This window comes from Oncorhynchus kisutch, linkage group LG13 (assembly GCF_002021735.2).
Source record: "Oncorhynchus kisutch isolate 150728-3 linkage group LG13, Okis_V2, whole genome shotgun sequence".
Taxonomy (NCBI): domain Eukaryota; kingdom Metazoa; phylum Chordata; class Actinopteri; order Salmoniformes; family Salmonidae; genus Oncorhynchus; species Oncorhynchus kisutch.
In genome coordinates, this window is record NC_034186.2 from 38,010,109 (window position 1) to 38,031,423 (window position 21,315).

Sequence of the window (21,315 nt, forward strand, 5' to 3'; positions counted from 1 at the left end):
GGGCCACATGTGGGCTTGGGCCCAGTGACTTCCCCTGTAAAGCCCAGCATTAATCCAGCCCTGAATCTGACTGAAGTTTCAAATACATTTGTAATTTTTTTTTTGGCACAAAACAACACATTTAATTAATCAAATATTTCATCAGTTGTCTTCCTCGAATGAAGCGGATGATGATGCAGTTTTCTGAGTAGGAGGGAGGGAATCTGATTATATTGGTTCTCAACTCGCAGCTCAGACACTTCATTCCTGATAAATGTAGTAAGCCCTGAGTAATCATGCCCCGGTGTGGGTTAGATTTGAAGGATTCGTTGACATAGAATTGTACCTGGCTTAAATGTGAGCCACTTTCGTGGTACCGGAGTGTTATAGGGGTACATCAAAACAGATAGCTAGGTGAGATTGGGTTTGAGTAACAACAGTTTAAATCAATAGGATTTTGAGTTATTGTGTTACTACAGCTTTGTTCCTATGCCTGCACCCATGAACAAGCTTTTGAATCTACAGAATAAACTAAATAACAGAGTTGCTTCCTTTGATGTTCGCTAGTAGACATTATTTTATACAATAGGCTGGATCCACTTCCACCTATCAATGGTCCATTGATCTCTCTATTGATTACAAGTCAGACAGCCTGTGGCAACAGCCCAGTGATTCTGTACATACATACTAGTACTTCCAGTTCCTCTGTTCACACTGATCCTCTCTATATCTCCTCACCAGTCATCCTTCCCCTCCCCCCATACACATCCATCAGCCCAGGGCCCACACTCACACACATGCACGGACACACGGACGCGCACACTCACACTTGCACAGACTCACACACACTCACACTCACACACTTACACAGACACACACACACACACACACACTAGAGCTGTCAACAGCTCACCAGCAGCTATTGAGCTGACATTCGGTTTGGACAAGCAGTTGTTCAACAGAGAAGTATCCATTTAGGTGTGAGAGGAGGGAAGCATCAATGGTTTGGCGAGACCGAATAGCAGTCAACCATCTGAGGTCCAGAACTCTGACCACTGACCACCTAAACACGTCTCCCTGTACTCCTGTCCTAAACACGTCTCCCTGTCCTCCTGTCCTAAACATGTCTCCCTGTCCTCCTGTCCTAAACACGTCTCCCTGTCCTCCTGTCCTAAACACGTCTCCCTGTCCTCCTGTCCTAAACACGTCTCCCTGTACTCCTGTCCTAAACACGTCTCCCTGTACTCCTGTCCTAAACACGTCTCCCTGTCCTCCTGTCCTAAACACGTCTCCCTGTCCTCCTGTCTTAAACACGTCTCCCTGTACTCCTGTCCTAAACACGTCTCCCTGTCCTCCTGTCCTAAACACGTCTCCATGTCCTCCTGTCCTAAACACGTCTCCCTGTCCTCCTGTCCTAAACACGTCTCCCTGTCCTAAACACGTCTCCCTGTCTTCCTGTCCTAAACACGTCTCCATGTACTCCTGTCCTAAACACGTCTCCCTGACCTCCTGTCCTAAACACGTCTCCCTGTCCTCCTGTCCTAAACACGTCTCCCTGTACTCCTGTCCTAAACACGTCTCCCTGTACTCCTGTCCTAAACACGTCTCCCTGTTCTCCTGTCCTAAACACGTCTCCCTGTACTCCTGTCCTAAACACGTCTCCCTGTACTCCTGTCCTAAACACGTCTCCCTGTACTCCTGTCCTAAACACGTCTCCCTGTACTCCTGTCCTAAACACGTCTCCCTGTACTCCTGTCCTAAACACGTCTCCCTGTATTCCTGTCCTAAACACGTCTCCATGTACTCCTGTCCTAAACACGACTCCCTATTTTCCTGTCCTAAACACATTTGTCTGATATTTCCAAGTCCATAGACCCTTTTCTTAACATCGTTTGATCAGGGAAATGTGTTGGCATTTAGTTTCCCGCCCTGAGTCCTTTCCTGATCTGTATTATGACTAAACAAGCTTTCAGACTCCCATATTGACGGCAGCTGAGTTGCCATACCATGATAGCAGCAGTGTTTGTGTTTGTGTGTGTGTGTACCTCATTGTGCAAGCCTAAGCTTACCTTCTCTGTTTCACCACACACTCAGCGGCTGTACGTTTTGTTAGTGAAGTGTTGCATCGAGCCTTGTTATGCTCAGCGGAATCATAAGGCCATTAGCAAGGACCTGCTGAGTGCAAATGATCCCATTAGGAGAAACAGGTCTCTCTTTCTCTCTCTCTGTTTCACTCTCTCCCTCTTTCTCTCTCTTCTCTCCATCCTTTTCCATTTCTCTCCCTCCTTCCTTCCGGGTCCCGCTCTCTCCCTTCCTCTCTCTCTCGCTCCCTCTCTCTCCCCCTCCCTCCCTTCCTCTCTCTCTCTCTCGCTCCCTCTCTCTCCCCTCTCTCCCTTCCTCTCTCTCTCGCTCCCTCTCTCTCCCCTCCCTCCCTTCCTCTCTCTCGCTCCCTCTCTCTCCCCTCTCTCGCTCCCTCTCTCTCCCCTCCCTCCCTTCCTCTCTCTCTCTCTCTCTCGCTCCCTCTCTCTCCCCCCTCCCTTCCTCCCTTCCTCTCTCTCGCTCCCTCTCTCTCCCCCCCTCCCTTCCTCCCTTCCTCTCTCTCTCGCTCCCTCTCTCTCCCCCCTCCCTTCCTCCCTTCCTCTCTCTCTCGCTCCCTCTCTCTCCCCTCTCTGTCTCTCTCTCTCCCCTCTCTCCCTTCCTCTGTCTCTCTCTCTCCCCCTCTCTCCCCCTCTCGCTCCCTCTCGCTCCCTCTCCCTCCCTCTCCCTCCCTCCCCCTCCCTCCCTCCCTCCCTCCCGCTCCCTCCCTCCCGCTCCCTCCCTCCCTCCCTCCCTCCCTCCCTCCCTCCCTCCCTCCCTCCCTCCCTCCCTCCCTCCCTCCCTCCCTCCCTCCCTCCCTCCCTCCCTCCCTCCCTCTCTATCTCTCTCTCTCCCTCCCTCTCTCTCTCCCCTCCCTCCCTCTCTCTCTCTCCCCTCCCTCCCTCTCTCTCTCCCCTCCCTCCCTCTCTCCCCCTCTCTGGCTCCCTCCCTCTCTCCCCTCCCTCCCTCTCTCCCTCCCTCTCTCTCCCCTCCCTCCCTTCCTCTCTCCCCCTCCGCCATGTCTTTTTTGTCCTTCCCGCCTCCCCTCTGACAATCCCACTTCTCTCTGCAATCCATAAAGCATTTTTTTGTTGAAAAGGCGAGACTATTCACATTTTCCAAAGCAATTACGGGAGAGACAATCAACAGCAACAAGACGACGCATGTTCCTCTGAAAGAGGGTAATTTATCCTTCAAATGTTAAATAGTAATAAAATATAGTCGGAGGAGACGGACGCCAATGAATTTCAATGCACTCTCAAACTGTCATGAGGTTGTGTTGGCAGACGGCTGTATTTTGGATCCTCTCAGGGTACTGTTTGCAGGCTTGTGGCATTTTAAGTGGGCTGCCAGTATCTCCCCGTCGCGGCCCGCCGCATAGTCGATACACTTCACAGAATTTTAAGTGGCAGAAACAATCCTTGAGAACAGCTTTGTAATGATCCTTTTAAGACGCTGTCAAGTAAATTGTTATCATTAGGTGTCAAGGTCAACAAATGCAATCCAGAGATGTTGACTTGCTAAATGTGAAAGTGTTTTAGTTTTCATTCATGTGGCCGTATCAGTGTGAATGTTAACTGAGGTGGGTGATGGTTTCTTTGTTGTGGATGAGGGGTTATTTCCTGGGGGGGTTGATTGCCTCTAGATTACCCAGATGGATGGTAGATACAGTAATGGCTTTCCTAGAACGTTGGTATAGTATAGTACTAGTGTCTGTGTTATGAATGGCCAACTGAGATAGATAGTGAAGTCACTGTGAGAGAGAGAGAGAGAGAGAGAGAGAGAGAGAGAGAGAGAGAGAGAGAGAGAGAGAGAGAGAGAGAGAGAGAGAGAGAGAGAGAGAGAGAGAGAGAGAAATGGTGGATGAGAGAGAGGGAGGGAGAGAGAGAGAAATGGTGGATGAGAGAGAGGGAGGGAGAGAGAGAGAAATGGTGGATGAGAGAGAGGGAGGGAGAGAGAGAGAAATGGTGGATGAGAGAGAGGGAGGGAGAGAGAGAGAAATGGTGGATGAGAGGGAGGGAGGGAGGGAGAGAGGGAGAGAGAGATGGAGAGAAATTGAGCGAGAGAAATGGTGGATGAGAGGGAGGGAGAGAGAGAAATGGTGGATGAGAGAGAGGGAGGGAGAGAGAGAGAAATGGTGGATGAGAGGGAGAGAGAGAGATAAATGGTGGATGAGAGGGAGGGAGAGAGAGAGAAATGGTGGATGAGAGGGAGGGAGAGAGAGAGAAATGGTGGATGAGAGGGAGGGAGAGAGAGAGAGGGAGAAATGGTGGATGAGAGGGAGGGAGGGAGAGAGAGAGAAATGGTGGATGAGAGGGAGGGAGAGAATGGTGGATGAGCGGGAGAGAGAGAGAGTTACTGTATGTGAAATATGGCCTCCCTACTCTCCCCAGACCTCGGCCAATAATGAAGTGATGACATGGTCTCTGCACGGCGGTTGCGGTGCTCTGCGTCTGAGACGTGTGTTGTGGTGGGGGGTTTTATTCCTACTCTTTGGAGGAATGGGGTTTCTGTGACTGCCATTGCTGCAAAGGGTGGGGGTTGGTGAGGGAGGATGTGTGTGTGTGTGTATGGTCGCTGCGCCAAACATCCTCAATGAACTTCTCTATCCCTGCATGGCAAATGGCGTCTGTCTGCCTTTGTCACATTACTTTACATTTTTCATCATTAAGACTTGAACCCAGACAGCAGCACAATTGTAGAGTAGGGAGAGAGAGTGTGTGGATGAGAGAGAGATGGTAGAAGTTCAAATATATCCAAGGAACATTTGTAATGCCGGTCTCTCTGACTGAGAGAAAGTCCTTGGTCATGATATTGATCCTTTCTTCGCCTCCTATCTTAGATTCTACTCTGTGGACTCTGACTCTGAGCCCAGTGGAGAAACCTGCTGGGAATTATTGGCGTGAAGATGTTGATTGAGTCTGAGATCTCGTTTATAAAAGAGGGAGCTGTTTACTTTTTATTTGGCTCCGCGTTTACAAATTCCCTCGAATTGAAAGCATAAATCTTGCCGTGGTGAAGTGGGGTTAAAATCCTTGTTGTAACGAAAGCCCACGAGGGGGGTGGAGGGGGTTGATGGAGAACAGATATCATAAGTCCCACATGTCAGGCCAAGATTTACAGCTCTGTTGGTGATGGCACATCTGCCTTTTACAAGCCTATCACAAAAGACAAATAAACTCCTCTTCCTTTTGCCTTTTACAACTCAGAGTGGCCATGATGGGGGCTAGGAGACAGAAAACAGACGCCTTCGGGGCAATCAGCAGGCTGTCTTGTGATCTGCATGTGTTACGAGTTCATTTACCAGTCAGGTTTTTGAGTACTGCGAGTTGTATCGTAAGAGAGGAAGAGTCGGAAGCTCTTTTTGCTCTTTCTGAAACAGCACAAAGGACATTTAGGCAAGTTTTCTGGGCAATGTATCAAACTGAAAACTCAGGACATTAACGCTCGTCGTCGTAAGGAAGAGTGGACAAAAGCGCAGCGTGGAAAGTGTTCATGATCTTTATTGTCAAGAATCACTAGAACAAAAATAATTTATACAAAAACGAAAAGTTCCGTCAGGCACAGATACTAAACGGAAAACAACACCCCACAAAACCCAAACGGGAAATGGCAACATATATATGATCCCCATTCAGAGACAATGATAGACAGCTGCCTCTGATTGGGAACTACACTAGGCAAAAACAACAAAGAAATAGAAAACATAGATTCTCCCACCCGAGTCACACCATGACCTAACCAAACATAGAGAATAAATAAGGATCTCTAAGGTCAGGGCGTGATATCTTCTCCTTTCCTATGTCATTCAGAGGTGTACAATGGGTATTTTGTTGTAACCTAGTGTGTAAATCACCCAAGGTGTGTTTGGTACCTACAGGCTACGTTTTCATCGTAGGGACTGTTAAAACTGTATTTTGTGCAGAAGAAACATGCTGTGGACAATTATGAGGAAATCTCAGATTTATCACACTGGACCTAAAATGTGTTGAATTTATAGAACCAACGGAGTGGTTCTGTGACGCCCTGTCCAGCCATCAGAGCCCTTCCCCAGTGAGTATTCCTATACATTTCAGGACTTGCAAACAGACGAGTGATGACATTTCTGCGAGCTGCGGCCACGCCCGTTGTACGAAGGATCGCATCTCCTTGGAAACCAAACACCGATCAACAAAGACTGACCCTACCCAAACCGAAGAATCCTCCCAGAGGTCCTGCAGGAACGCACTGTTTGCATTCGAGACTAACTTACTGAGTTCACAATACATCCCAGACTGGGATCGGAGAAAGAATGAGTATTTCTGTCTGTAATAAAGCCCTTTTGTGGGGGAAAACTCATTCTGATTGGCTGGTCCTGCCTCCCCAGTGAGTGGGCCTATGCCCTTCCAGGCTCACCAATTGTGCCCCTGTCCAGTCATGTGAAATCCACAGATTAGGGCTTAATGAGTTCATTTAAATTGACTGATTTCCTTCGATGAACTGTAACTCTTTGAAATTCTAAATTGTTGCATGTTGCGTTTAGATTTTTGTTAAGTTACTGTATATTGTTGATAGTATTAACACTATAATGGTTAATGATAACTACTAACATGATAACCCTTAATGGTGCCCCTCATGGACTTGCCAAGTCTGCTCTCTCTCCTCTCTCTCTCTCTGGCGATTTCACACCCATCTCATCTGGGCTGAGACTGAACATTTGTCAATGGAACACCGGCCCAGTTTGTGTGGCTTCTCTCCCTCTCGCTCTCTCTCTCCCTCTCTTCTCTGCCAGCTGATGAACAAACTTCACAATCCTACAACCGGGTGCTCTTGGGGTCCTTGGGAACAGAGCGTAGCTTCTAGGCTTCCAGGACTGCCTGTGTTGTCCTTGGGAGGAAGCCATAGAAGGCTGGGCAGCAGCCCCCCTCCACCATCCACCACCTGCCCCGACTACAGTCTATGCCCAGTTAGCCAGCTGGGCTGGGTGGACACTGAGTGGCCACTGAATGGGCTCTCTGGCTGCTCTCTGCTCTCCCTTGTTATGTCTGCTGTGTCTGGAGCTGGAAGAGATGGAGGGGAGACACTCCAGAGGCCAGGCCCAGCAGTATGTTTATATTTCTGCTTTGTTATTGTTAAGAGTCGAATGCTGTACTGCATGGGCGTCAGATTGAGCTGAGCCAAGCCAAGTCTACTTTGAAGGATTGTGCTATCACGGTACATTCTGCTCAGTGGTGGTCGGTGCCGTTTAAGATGAGGGATGATAATATTTTTTTCATGAGCATGGCCTTATTTCTATTACTGGATGATTGTCATTTATATTCCATTCACCCAGCTCAATGTAACATCGACAGGTTTTTCAACAGGATCGGCGCAATGAATACACCTCTGATCACAGTTCACTTTCATAGCAGCCACATAAAAATACAAACAGCTTGTTGTATATATAATTCGTTCTCACATCTATCTACGCGCTCTACTCCTCTCACCTTTCCCACCACTTGTGGACTTCAGTGCACAACACATCAGCTGTCTGTGACAAAGCGAGAGAAAAAACATTCCAAGCCAAACCTTCATATCATGACCGCTAACCGCTACACACAGCCAACATCGTTGTCATGTCATAGTCAACATATCTACTAGAACTAAAGCATTAGTAAACCCACTACAATCATGCAGTGCAGAGTAGTCAGCAGCAAGCAGTTTAGCAGCTACAGTGGCAGGCCTTGACTTGAAAGAGTTCCAGTGTTGGATAGCCATAGCAAACTATGTTTAAACCAGATGTTTGAGTAGGCTAAACCAACTAGCTGTATTCGATGCTAGCTAAGAAAGTGGAAGTGAAAAAATATATACTACGAAATATAGCTATCTCTTTTGCTTCACCTTAATTTTGGAAGAAATTAATTTGTCTAAAATGTTTCAACTATTGTCTTTCTCTTTATTTTAGTCAACTACTCACCACATTTTATGCACTGCAGTGCTAGCTAGCTGTAGCTTATGCTTTCAGTACTAAATTAATTCTCTGATCCTTTGTTTGGGTGGACAACATGTCAGTTCATTTTGTAAGAGCTCTGATAGGTTGGAGGACGTCCTCCAGAAGTTGTCATAATTACTGTGTAAGTCTATGGAAGTGGGTGAGAACCATGAGCCTCCTAGGTTTTGTATTGAAGTCAATATACCCAGAGGAGGACAGAAGCTAGTTGTCCTCCGGCTACACCATGATGCTACCCTACAGAGTGCTGTTGAGGCTACTGTAGACCTTCATTGCAAAATAGTGTGTTGTTATAAATGATTTGGTGACATATGAATATATTTAGTATAATTTTAACTGAAAAGGATAACTTTTTCATGAAAAATGAAATTCACTGAGGAGCCTCCACTGATTCTTCTGCATAGTCAGCTGAATGAATAAAGGCTGTAAGAGTTGTCTAGGTCTGGAAGACAAGTAGAAGCCGTCCATGTCGCTCCGGCCAAACGCCCTGCCCACTAGCACTTCTTCTCCGCTAGGAGTCTGGATTTGCTTTCCTACCCGACGTCTTGTAGAATGCAAACACATTCTGACCGTTCTGATTGCACATTTTGACCATTCTGATTGGTCCACAACACCAATGGGTTGGGCCAGAACCGGCCTACACGAATAATGAATCACGTCATTGGCTTTGATACTGGTATTGGTTGTCGACGATCCAATCGCTGATGAATTTGTTTTGTACAATACCACTCATTTTGACGTGTGCACCAGCAACTTCTAGCATGGCAATTTCAGCAATCAATAGAGCAGCATAATTTAATTCAGGATGAGTCATCACACAAGAGTAGAGGAGGAAGTGATGAAGAAATCCTCTAGGGCACTGGTTCTCAAACCTCTCCTCGGAGACACTTAAATGTTTCACAAATTTGTTTTCGCACTGAACTAGCTCACCTGATTCATTTAAAGACTTGAATATGAGTTGACACATTGAAGCAGGTGTGCTAGCTCTCGAATAGATCAAATACATGGAACAGCTGGGGGTTCCCGAGTAGAGGTTTGAGAAACACTGCTCTAGGGTGTCAAATAATGTATTATAATTAGGGTTGTCACTCTCAATAGGGATGAATGAGTGGCCGGCTTTCAACCCTTCGGTACTCGACAGTATCACACTTCCTGATTACAAGAGAACAATTGCAGTACCAAAGAACCCAGCTGGAAGCCATGCTATAGTCATTTTCCTAATTATTGGCACTCAACCTTCAAATCAAAATCAAATTGTTTGCGTTATTGGTCGCGTACACAGTTTAGTAGATGTTATGGCGGGTTCAAAGAAATGTTTATGTTCCTAGTTCCTATCAATCAATGCGGTAAATCAGTAAGTCAACAAGCACACAATAATACAAAATAAAATAAAGACATAAATAGCATGTAAACATTATTAAAGCAACCAGTGTTCAATGACTAGGTATACTGAACAAAATGGAAATGCATCATGCAACAATTTCAAAGACTTTACTGAGTTAAAGTTCATATAAGGAAATCAGTCAATTGAAATAAATGTATTAGGCCCTAATCTGTGGATTTCATATGACTGGGAATAAAGATATGCAACTGTTGGTCACATATACCTTTAGAAAAGATAGGGTCATGGACCAGACAACCAGTCAGTATCTGCAGCGTGACAAATCTCCTTCACATAGAATTGATATGACTGTTGATTGTGGCCTGTGGAATGTTGTCCCACTCCTCATTAATGGCTGTGCAAAGTTGCTGGATATTGGTGGGAACTGGAACACGCTGGCGTACACTTTGATCAATAGCATCCCAAACATGCTCAATGGGTGACATGTGTCATGACGTTGGCCTGTGGGTGAGGTTTATGACCCCCCCATGAATACCTTTCTCCCTTTCCTCTCGCTTGACTCTACAGAAGGACTCTTGAAAAGCCTTTGTTAAACATAGAGAGTCTGGGAACATCAAAAGGTGGGGGGAAAGGAGCCATATTTCGGTAATCCAACCAGCTGAAAATATGCATTGGTACTAAAGGAATATGATGCCAGATCAGTTGGCGTCAGAGACATTATTACTGATGATAGAACAACAAACTGTATCTTGGAAAGTCTACACATTATAGTTATCAGATTCACATGGAATTGTTGCAATTGAAATGTTTAAATATGAAACTATTTGTGAAAAGATGAAATGTTATTTAGCTTCTTAATGAGAGAACGGTTTGTCATAGAGTAAACTCTGCCAACTCAGTTGCCCCGCCCATGTGAACAGACATTGGTTATAAACTATGAAACACACCCTTCTCTCCCCTCCTATATAAAGCCCTTGACGAAAATGTAACTTTCTGTTCCGAGGACGTTAGGGCAACAGTCCTACGTTAAAAGGGTTCAGATAATAAGCTGTTCCAAGGAGGTGTGGACTTGAGGTCCCCACGTTGAAAGGACAAAGACCACCTACAGAACTAAGCCAACCTTAGAGAACCGAACAAAATTAGCATCGAATTTCAATGTGAAGGTGACGACCTACACCCCGGAAAGATGAATTTTGACTACCAGCCAGAATATAGCATGAGCTTAAAGTATGGCAACTTGGTATGAACTTTGAACTCTTATTCACTCCAGAAGTGATACCTCCTAGCCGTTGAGTTAGCAGCAGTTTTTAAACGTGGGCTAGGAGAGGACGGACAGAGTATCCATTCTACCACGCTCCAGTTCACCACTAGACATTCTTCAGAGTACCAGAGATCCATAAAGGACAAACCGGCCTTCCATCAACGATCAATCTACCGAAGCGCAGCTCAAAGTAAATATTTATTGCATTCTCCTTTTTCAAACGGGCGGTTATTTAGAATGCATAAGATTCTGTATTTACGATAGCATAGCTTCTCCCTTTGTTACTCAGTCTTCCCGCTCTTTCACTCAAACCCAAACCCCTCTCTTTGTGTAACCAGCCATCGTATCTGTTCCGTCCACCAGGGATGTTTTCTTTATGACATAATAGGTTCATCAATGTATGATTCATTCTGTGTATATGATTCATTCTGGGTATAGGAGTTAGGTATTTAGTAAATAAATAATTAAACCCAATTTTGTATTGCTGATTCAACTTGTTAGCCGGGGTTCGTGAAGATAATCAAGAATTTACCACTTTCAGATGAGACTTAACAAGGTGACGATTAAATATTGACTGCTATGGATGTAAAAGATTACTAGGTCGTTAAGAGTTTATTCGGAAGATAACAGCTCTATAAAAATTATTTTGTGGTGCCTCGACTTTCTAGTTAATTATCTACCTGATTAGCTTAATCATGTAATATTAATTACGGAGAAATTATTTTATAGAATATCATGTCATATCACTTAATCCGGCATAGCCAAAGACATGACACATGTCTAGTGAGTATGCAGGCCATGGGGGAACTGGGACATTTTCAGCTTCCAGGTATTGTGTACAGATCCTTGCAACATGAGGAAGTGCATTATCATGCTGAAACATGAGGTGATGGAGGTGGATGAATGGCATGACAATGGGCCTCATGATCTTGTCACGGTATCTCTGTACATTCAAATTGCCATCAATAAAATGCAATTGTGTTCATTGTCCATAGATTATTCCTGCCCATACCATAACCCACCGCCACCATAGGGCAAACTGTTCACAACATTGACATCGGCAAACCGCTCACCCACACAACGCCATAAACCTGGCCCGCGGTTGTGAGGCCAGTTGGACGTACTGCCAAATGATCTGAAACGACGTTGGCACGACAATGGGTTTCTTATGGTAGAGAAATTAACATTCAGTTCTCTGGCAATAGCTCTGGTGGACATTCCTACAGTCAACATGTCAATTGCATAATCCCTCAAAACTTGAAACATCTGTGGCATTGTGTTGTGACAAAACTGTACATTTTAGAGTGACCTTTTATTGTCCCCAGCACAAGGTGCACCTGTGTAATGATCATGCTGTTTAATCAGCTTCTTGATATTCCACACTTGTCAGATGGATGGATTATCTTGGCAAATGAGTAATGTTCACTAACAGGGATGTAAACATTTCTGGGATCTTTTATCTCAGCTCATGAAACATGGGACCAACACTTTACATTTTGTGTTTATATTTTTGTACAGTGTACATAGGGCAGTCCCTAAGTTGCAGGGTAGAGTACCCGGTGGTAGCCGGTTATTGACAGTGACTGAGAGGCAGAGTAGGGTACTGGGCAGACTACTAGGCGAAGACGATCTAGTGGTGACTGTTTAACAGATGGTAGCTGGATGAACAGGCAGTGGCTCGGGTGGCTGAACTCCTTGATAATCTTCTTGGCCTTCCTGTATATGTCCTGGAGGGCAGGTAGTGTGCCCCCAATGCGTTGGGCTGACCGCTCCAGCTCTGAGGTAGCAGACGATGCAATTGCCGTAGCAGGCGGTGATTGAGCCGGTGCACCTTCACCACGCTGTCGGTGTGAAGGGACCATTTCAGGACCTGAGTTATTTAATTTTACCTTTATTTTACTAGGCAAGTCAGTTAAGTCAGTTAAGAACAAATTCTTATTTTCAATGACGGCCTAGGAACAGTGGGTTAACTGCCTGTTCAGGGGCAGAACGACAGATTTGTACCTTGTCAGCTCGGGGATTCGAACTTGCAACCTTTCGGTTACTAGTTCAACGCTCTAACCACTAGGCTACCCTGCCGCCCCATGTGCGCACCGAGGAACTTCTGGAGCTTCTGATCCTCTCCACTGCAGCTCCTTCGATGTAGACGGGGGCGTGCTCTATCTGCCGTCTCCTGTAGTCTACGATCAGCTACATCATTTTGTTGACGTTGAGGGAGAGGTTACTTTCCTGGCACAGCTCCACCAAGACACTCCTCCTCTCTGTCGGCTGTCTTGTTGCTGTTGGTAATCAGACCTACCACTGTTGTGTCGTTAGCAAACTTGATGATTGAGTTGGAGATGTTCATGGGTGAACAGAGAGTAAAGGAGGGGGCTGAGCATGTATCCCTATGTGTTGAGAATCAGTATGGAGGAGGTGTTGTTGACTACCTTCACCACCTTTGGTCAGCTCGTCAGTAAGTTCAGGGTCCAGTTGCACAGAGAGGGGATCAGACTCAGGTCCCTGATCTTAGATGAGCTTGAAGGGCACTATGATATTGAAGGCTGAGCTGTAGTCGATGAACAGCATTCCTATATAGGTATTCCTCTTGTCCAGGTTGGATAGGGCAGTGTGGAGCGCGATTGAGATTGTGTCATCTGTGGATCTGTTGGGAAGGTATGCAAATTGGACTGGGTCTAGGGTTTCCGGCATGATGGTGTTGATGTGAGCCATGACCAGCCTTTCAAAGCACTTCATGGCTACCGAAGTGAGTGCTATGGGGCTGTAATCATTTAAGCATTTTACCTTCACTTTCTTGGGCACGGGGACTATGGTGGTCTGTTTGAAACATGTAGGTATTACAGACTCGGTCAGGGAGAGGATGAAAATGTCAGTGAAGATGCCGCGCATGCTTTTAGTACACGTCCTAGTAATCCGTCTGGCCCAGGGGCTTTGCGTGATCACACAGTCGTCCGGAACAGCTGGTGCGCTCATGCATGCTTCAGTGTTGCTTGCCTTGAAGCGAGCATAAAAGGCATTTAACTCATCTGGTAGGCTCCCGTCATTGGACAACTCGCGGCTGGGTTTCCCGTTGTAGTCCTTAATATTTTTCAAGCCCTGCCACATCTGATGAGCATCAGAGCTGTTGTAGTAGGATTCAATCTTAGTCCTGTATTGACGCTTTGCCTGTTTGGTGGTTCATCTGAGGGCAGAGCAGCATTTCTTATAAGTGTGCTGATTAGTGTCCCACTCCTTGAAAGCAGCAGCTCTAGCCTTTAGCTCGGGGCAGATGTTGCCTGTAATTCATGGCTTCTGGTTTGGGTATGTACGTACGGTCACATTGGGGATGACGTCGTCAATGCACTTATTGATGAAGCCGGTGACTGAGGTGCTATACTCCTCAATGCCATTGGATGAATCCCGGAATTCCCGTAAGCAGGAATCAGTAGGATATAATTATGGTCAGATTTTCCAAATGGAAGGCGAGGGAGAGCTTTGTATGGGTCTCTGTGTGTGGAGTAAAGGTGGTCTAGAGTTTTTTTCCCTCTGGTTGCACATGTGACATGCTGGTATAAATTAGGTAAAACAGATTTAAGTTTGCCTGCATTAAAGTCCACTAGGACTAGGAGCGCCAGTTCTGGATGAGCATTTTCTGGTTTGCTTATGGCCTTATACTGCGCGTTGAGTGCGGACTTAGTGCCAGCATCGGTTTGTGGTGGTAAATAGACAGCTACGAATAATATAGATGAGAACTCTCTTGGTTGATAGTGTCGTCTACAGCTTGTCATGAGGTATTCTACCTCAGGTGAGCAATATCTTGAGACTTCTTTAATATTAGACATCGCGCAGCAGCAGTTGTTGACAAATAGATTCACACCTCCGCCCCTCATCTTACCAGACGTAGCTTCTCTGTCCTGTCGATGCACGGAGAAGCCAGCCAGCTCTGTATTATCCGTGTCTTCGTTCAGCCACGTCTCAGTGAAACATAAGATATTACAGCTATTAATGTTCCATTGGTCGGATAGTCTTCATCGTAGATTGTCCCATTCTTTTTCCAATAATTGCACGTTGGCCAATAACACGGAGGGAAGTGGTGCTTTCCCTACTTGTCGGCAAATTCTTACAAGGCACCCCACCCTCCTCCCCCTTTTCCTCTGTCTTTTCTTCACGCTGATGACGGGGATTTGGGCCTTGTCACGACAAAGCAGTATATCCTTTGCTTCAGACTCATTAAGAACTTGTTCTTCTGCAATCCCGTTAACGGGATGATATGACAACAGCCAGTGAAAGTGCAGGGCGCCAAATTCAAAACAACGGGAATCTCATAACTAAAATTCCTTAAACATACATGTATCTTATAACGTTTTAAAGATCATCTTGTTTTAATCCCACCACCGTGTCCGATTTCAAATAGGCTTTACAGTGAAAGCACCACAAACGATTATGTTAGGTCATCACCAAGCCAAAGAAAAACATTGCCATTTTGCAATTTTTCCTGCCAAAGAGAGGAGTCACAAAAAGCACAAATAGAGATAAATATTAATCACTAACCTTTGATGATCTTCATCAGATGACACTCATAGGACTTCATGTTACACAATACAGGTATGTTTTGTTTGATAAAGTTCATATTTATAAAAAAACATCTGAGTTTACATTGGCACGTTACGTTCACTAGTTCCAAAAACATCCAGTGATTTTGCATAGCCACATCGATTCAACAGAAATACTCATCATAAATGTAGATGATAATACAAGTTATACACATGGAATTATAGATATACCTCTCCTTAATGCAACCGCTGTGTCAGATTTCAAAAAAACTTTATCGAAAAAGCAAACCATGCAATAATCTGAGATGGCGCTCAGAAAAATGATCAAATTAGCCGCCATGTTGGAGTCAACAGAAACCAGAAATCACATTATAAATATTCCCCTACCTTTGATGATCTTCATCCGAATGCACTCCCATGAATCGCAGTTCCACAAAAGATGCTTGATTTGTTCGATAATGTCCGTTATTTATGTCCAAGTAGCTACTTTTGTTAGCGCGTTAGGTACACATATCCAAACGCTCGTGCATTACTTCGGACAAAAACTTTAAAAAGTTATATTACAGGTCGAAGAAACATTTCAAACTAAGTATAGAATCAATCATTAGGATGTTTTCATCATAAATCTTCAATAAATTACCAACCGGAGAAATCCTTTGTGTCTAGAGGAGCAACGGAACGCAGGGCATGTGGAATGTGCGTGACCAGGAAATGGCTCTCTGCCAGTAACCTGACTCATTCAGCTCTTATTCAGTCCCACAACACAGTAGAAGCCTCATTCATTCATATCCCACTGTGAATTCAATAGGGCCTTGGTTGAAAATCGACCAACCTCAGATTTCTCACTTCCTGTTTGGATTTCTTCTCAGGTTTTTGCCTGCCATATGAGTTCTGTTATACTCACAGACATCATTCAAACAGTTTTAGAGTGTTTCTATCCAATAATATAATAACAATATGCATATATTAGCAACTGAGATTGAGGAGCAGGCCGTTTACTCTGGGCACCTCTCGGCACCTTTCATCCAAGCTACTCAATAATGCCCCTGCAGCCATAAGAAGTTAAAGAAAATATCTTTGTCCAGTTCGAGGTGAGTAATCGCTGTCCTTATGTCCAGAAGCTCTTTTCGGTCATAAGAGAAGGTAGCAGCAACATTATGTACAACATGAGTTACAGACAATGTGAAAAAACAAACAAAATAGCACAGTTGGTTAGGAGCCCATAAAACGGCAGCCATCCCCTCTGGCGCCATTATATATCAATGAGGATTCTTACAGACTCCGAGAACCATAAAAAAGTGATCGCTGTTTTACCACATACCCGTCTCCTTCCCCCTCGCCCAGGCCCCCAAGATACACTCAGATGTTCTGAGGGCAAAGGATGCTGGGACACCAGCTGTGGATTTAATGATTTTGCCCCCAGGCCTCAGATCAGAAGTGAGAGAAATATAATTCTGTCTCTACATAGAGAGGAGAGCCATGACCTCAAAACGCCTCCGCAAAGTGTGTGTGTGTGTGTGTGTGTGTGTGTGTGTGCGTGTGTATGCGTAAGTGCGCATGCTTTCCTGTTGAACTTTGAGTTTGTTCATCTGTATCATAGGCACCTGCAGCAATTTTACACAAATACAGTACTGTATGTGTCACTACAAATCTATACATATTCATTCTAGCATGATTGTGTGGGTGTAAATATCTAAATATCAAACAAATCCAACATCAAACTGCCTCCTCCCAGGATCCTCTCCCTGCCTGTGGAGCCCAGAACCTGTCCAGGTTTGACAGCAGAGTGTGAAGCACATCCTGCATGCGCATCACAATTAGCATCAAGCGCTCCACAGCTTCTCCGCCCACTTATTGATGGACTGCTGAGTCAATGCTTTTAATTACAACTACTCTAAACAGCTCAGATCTCTCCGAAAAGTTAGATCTCTGTTGGTTCTCTGGTCGGATGGGTAAGTGATAGTGGCAGGCAATTTGTGCCATGTCCTGTGACTCCGGTGTTGTAACTGATCCTGTCTCCTCGTGTATCCTTGTCTCCTTGTGTCCCCTTGGTCGAATTCATTAGGTCATGCAACGCTTTCAAAAGTTTGGAAAAAGAAAATGAGCGTTTTTTATTAGATAAGCCCAGGTGGTCGCTCCCTGTTTCAGTCTGTTGTCTTTAGTTTGGTGCCTAATGAGCACGTCCCTTGTGTCTCCTTTTTACCTGACAGACATCGACGACTGCCAGTCCAACCCGTGTCAGAACGGAGGCACCTGCATCGATGAGATCAACTCCTTCGTGTGCCTGTGTCTGCCCAGCTACGGTGGAGCCACGTGTGAGAAAGGTAACGTTTTTATCACGTAACACCTCTGTCGTTATTAACCCACATCCCCGGGGAAAGGAGGAAGTGGTTGAAATGTATCAGTGCAGAAGCTTATGACAGAACACCTGTTCTCAGCTGGAGTCCCTCAAGGAGGAAGAATCCCCAGTGGGTATGAATGCAGCTCCACCACTTCAAAATTATAAACGTTATTTTTGCGCTTCCATTACATGAAAGCAGTCACATTGCCCTCAAACAGAATTGTCTGACAATCACAATACTCGACAGAGGTTTATTTAAAGCACTGAGAGAAATACAGTGAGAGTGGGAAAGGAGAGAGGGAGTGTAGGAAAGCTAGAGATGGACAAGGTGTGTGGAAAGAGGAATGGGGCCCAGAGAGAGGGTCCATAGCCCCTCCATTCCGAGCCCTACGCCACGTACCCCTGCCACAACCACAGCACTCATACAGATGAGATATTGAAGAGGCTATGGACCCTGGCTTCTCCCTTCACATGTGATCTCACTCACTCACTCACTCACTCACTCACTCACTCACTCACTCACTCACTCACTCACTCACTCACTCACTCACTCACTCACTGCTCTGATTCTGGGGGTTTTCCTCAATGTGTATGTGTCTGCCCAGCTACGGTGGAGCCACGTGTGAGAAAGGTAACGTTTTATCACGTAACACCTCTGTCGCTAACCCACATCCCCGGGGAAAGGAGGAAGTGATTGAAATGTATCAGTGCAGAAGCTTATGACAGAACACCTGTTCTCAGCTGGAGTCCCTCAAGGAGGAAGAATCCCTAGTGGGTATGAACGCAGCTCCACCACTTCAAAATTATAAACGTTATTTTGCGCTTCCATTACATGAAAGCAAGTCTAGGAAAGATAGCCAGCCACATAGCCCTCAAACAGAATTGTCTGATAATCACAATACTTTAGAAGGTGGTTTCTTTGAAGCACTGACAGAAAGACAGAGTGATAAAGGAAAGAGATAAGGTGAGAAAAAATATAAATAAATCAAAAGGTAGGGAGAATAAGCTATATGGTCCATAAATAGACCTGGACAGTGGACTAATGCATATTTACCACAGTAGAAGCCCAATGTCTGGTAACTGTATCCCAGCTCCCTCTTCCTGCAGAGCTCTTTCAGGGTAATGGGCCTTTACAAATCTAACGGCAGCGAGAGAGGGAAAGAAAGAAAGTGAAAGATGGGCAAGATGTGTGGAAAGAGGAAGGAAGGAGGATGGGTCCCAGCGAGAGAAAAACTTAAAAAAAGGACAGTGGTGTGTGCGTGTCTGTGTGTGTTTGGAGCCTAGTCAGTTACGTGTGTGTGGAGATGGACAGACAAGTGCCAGGGAGGCGTAGAGGGTTGAGGCTCAGTGAGTGTGTGTGTGATTGCTCTGCTAGAGCGAGACTGGCCTCTTCACCAGGACCTCCCCTCCAATCAGAGCCCTACGCCATGTGCCCCTCACCAGCCTGCCTGCCACACCAGAGCACTCATACAGATGAGCTATTGAAGAGGGCGATGGACCCTGGCAGACACACACACACACTCTCTCTCTCTCTCTCTCTCTCTCTCTCTCTCTCCTCTCTCTTTCTCTCTCTCTCTCCTCCTCTCGTCTCTCTTTCCTCTCTCTCTTTCTCTCTCTCTCTCTCTCTTCTCTCTCTTTCTCTCTCTCTCTCTCTCTCTCACACACACACACACACACATACACACACTGCTCCAACTCTGGGTGTTTACCTCACGGTGCAGCGAGAACCCTGCTGTGTAGCTATCGTCATGGTTGACTTGGAGCAGCAGGAGAGGAGAGGAGAGGCTGTGGATGCCATCCCTCTCTCGCCGCGTAATAAGACCACACATAAATGATTCAACCCTGAAGAGAGGAGATCGCAGCCCTCTCCTATTTGAATGTCATTCATAAGGAAAACCTTGAACCATGAGCATGGAACTAAGTGGACGAGAACTCTGACAGATACTTTATGATACTATAAAGAAGGCGCTAACGTTCTATAATGAAGTACTCAGGAATACTGAAAGGATCGTTTATAGTATTGCCTCTTTTGAGATGGTAATATCCCCTTTTAAATGTAAGGCAATCAATCTCTCTTTCACTGAAGTCCCTTAACCTAACTACCCCTATCAAGTTCATGTTCAGCCATGTCATTCTTCCCTGTAATACGTTCCAAGGCCTGCTGCCTGTCCCCATCCCTTCATCCCAGCTCCTCTGGTCCTTTGATGCTCCTGCTTCCCTCCCTCCCTCCCCCTCCCTCCACCTCCTCCTCCCCCTCTTCCAGGCCCTCCAGACAGTTTCCATGGAGACCACCGCAGGGAGTCATATAGATTCCTCCAAACTCGTTGTCCAATGACCATGTCACATCGCCGTGCAGTGCACAGCCCATCACAGACGGGAGAGAGGGGAGATAGACTGTTCGTTGTACCTGTACTATACTCTACTGTATATACACTACATGACCAAAATATGTGGACACCTGCTCGTCAAACTTCTCATTCCAAAATCATGGACATTAATATGGAGTTGCTACCCCATTGTCTGCTACAATAGCCTCCACTCTTCTGGGAATGCTTTCTACTAAATGTTGGAACATTGCTGCAGGGACTTGCTTCCACTCAGCCACGAGCATTAGTGAGGTCGGGCACTGATGTTTGGACAGCCCTGGCTCGCAGTCTGTGTTCCAATTGATCCCATAGGTGTTCGATGGGGTTGAGGTCAGGGCTCTGTGCAAACTAGTCAAGTTCTTCCACACAGATCTCTACAAACCAGTTCTGTGTGGACCTCACTTTGTGCACAGGGGCATTGTTATGCTGAAACAGGAAAGGGCCTTCCCCAAACTGTTGCCACAAAGTTGAAAACACAGAATCATCTAGAATGTCATTTTATGCTATAGTGTTAAGATTTCCCTTCACTGGAACTGAAAAACAGCCCAGACCATTATTCCTAATCCACCATACTTTACAGTTGGCACTATGCATTCGTTCTCCTGGCATCTGCCATACCCAGATTTGTTTGTTGGACTGCCAGATGGTGAAGTGTGATTCATCACTCCAGAGAAAGTGTTTCCACTGCTCCAATAGCGGTGAGCTTTCACCACTCCAGCCAACGCTTGGCAATGCGCATGGTGATCTTAGGCTGCTCGGCCATGGAAACCCATTTCATGAAGCTCCCGATAAACAGTTCTTGTGCTGACATTGTTTCCAGAGGCAGTTTGGAACTCTGTAGTGCTTCAGCACTCGGCAGTCCCGTTCTGTGAGCTTGTGTGGCCTGCCACTTTGCGGCTGAGCCGTTGTTGCTCCTAGACATTTCCACTTCACAATAACAGGACTTACAATTTTACCAGGGCAGCTCTAGCAGGGCAGAAATTTGACAAATTTACTCATTGGAAAGGTGGCATTCTATGACGGTGCCATGTTGAAAGTCACCGAGCTCTTCAGTAAGGCCATTCTACTGCCATTGTTTGTCTGTGGACATTGCATGGTTGTGTGCTTGATTTTATACACCTGTCAGCAACGGGTGAGGCTGAAATAGCCAAATCTACGAATTTGAAGGGGTGTCCAGATACTTTTGTATATATAGTGTAGCATATTGTATCACCGTCACATGGTGCTAGCCTTCTAAACTGGGACCTCATTATCAGTTCATACTGCAGATTCTCTATGTCTGTCTTTCTGTCTCAGTCCCCCCTCTCTCTCCCCTCTCTTTCTTTCTCATCCTCACCCTTTTCATGTTTCCATCCTGAAGCAAAACCATTCCCACCCTTCTGTTTACTTCAAACCTCTCTGTCCCTCTCTCTCTGTCTCTCTCTCTCACTCACTCACTCTCTCTCTCTCT

General features: G+C 45.7%; 1 protein-coding gene across 1 annotated transcript in view; it reads left to right on the forward strand.

Annotated features, from left to right (window-relative positions):
• ncanb (neurocan b) overlaps positions 1-21,315 on the forward strand; it is a 167,750-nt gene that overhangs the window by 120,769 nt on the left and 25,666 nt on the right. Inside the window, exon 11 of the mRNA XM_031786172.1 lies at positions 17,369-17,482. Within this exon, the coding sequence (XP_031642032.1) occupies positions 17,369-17,482 (114 nt within the window). The remainder of the gene's footprint in view (positions 1-17,368; positions 17,483-21,315) is intronic.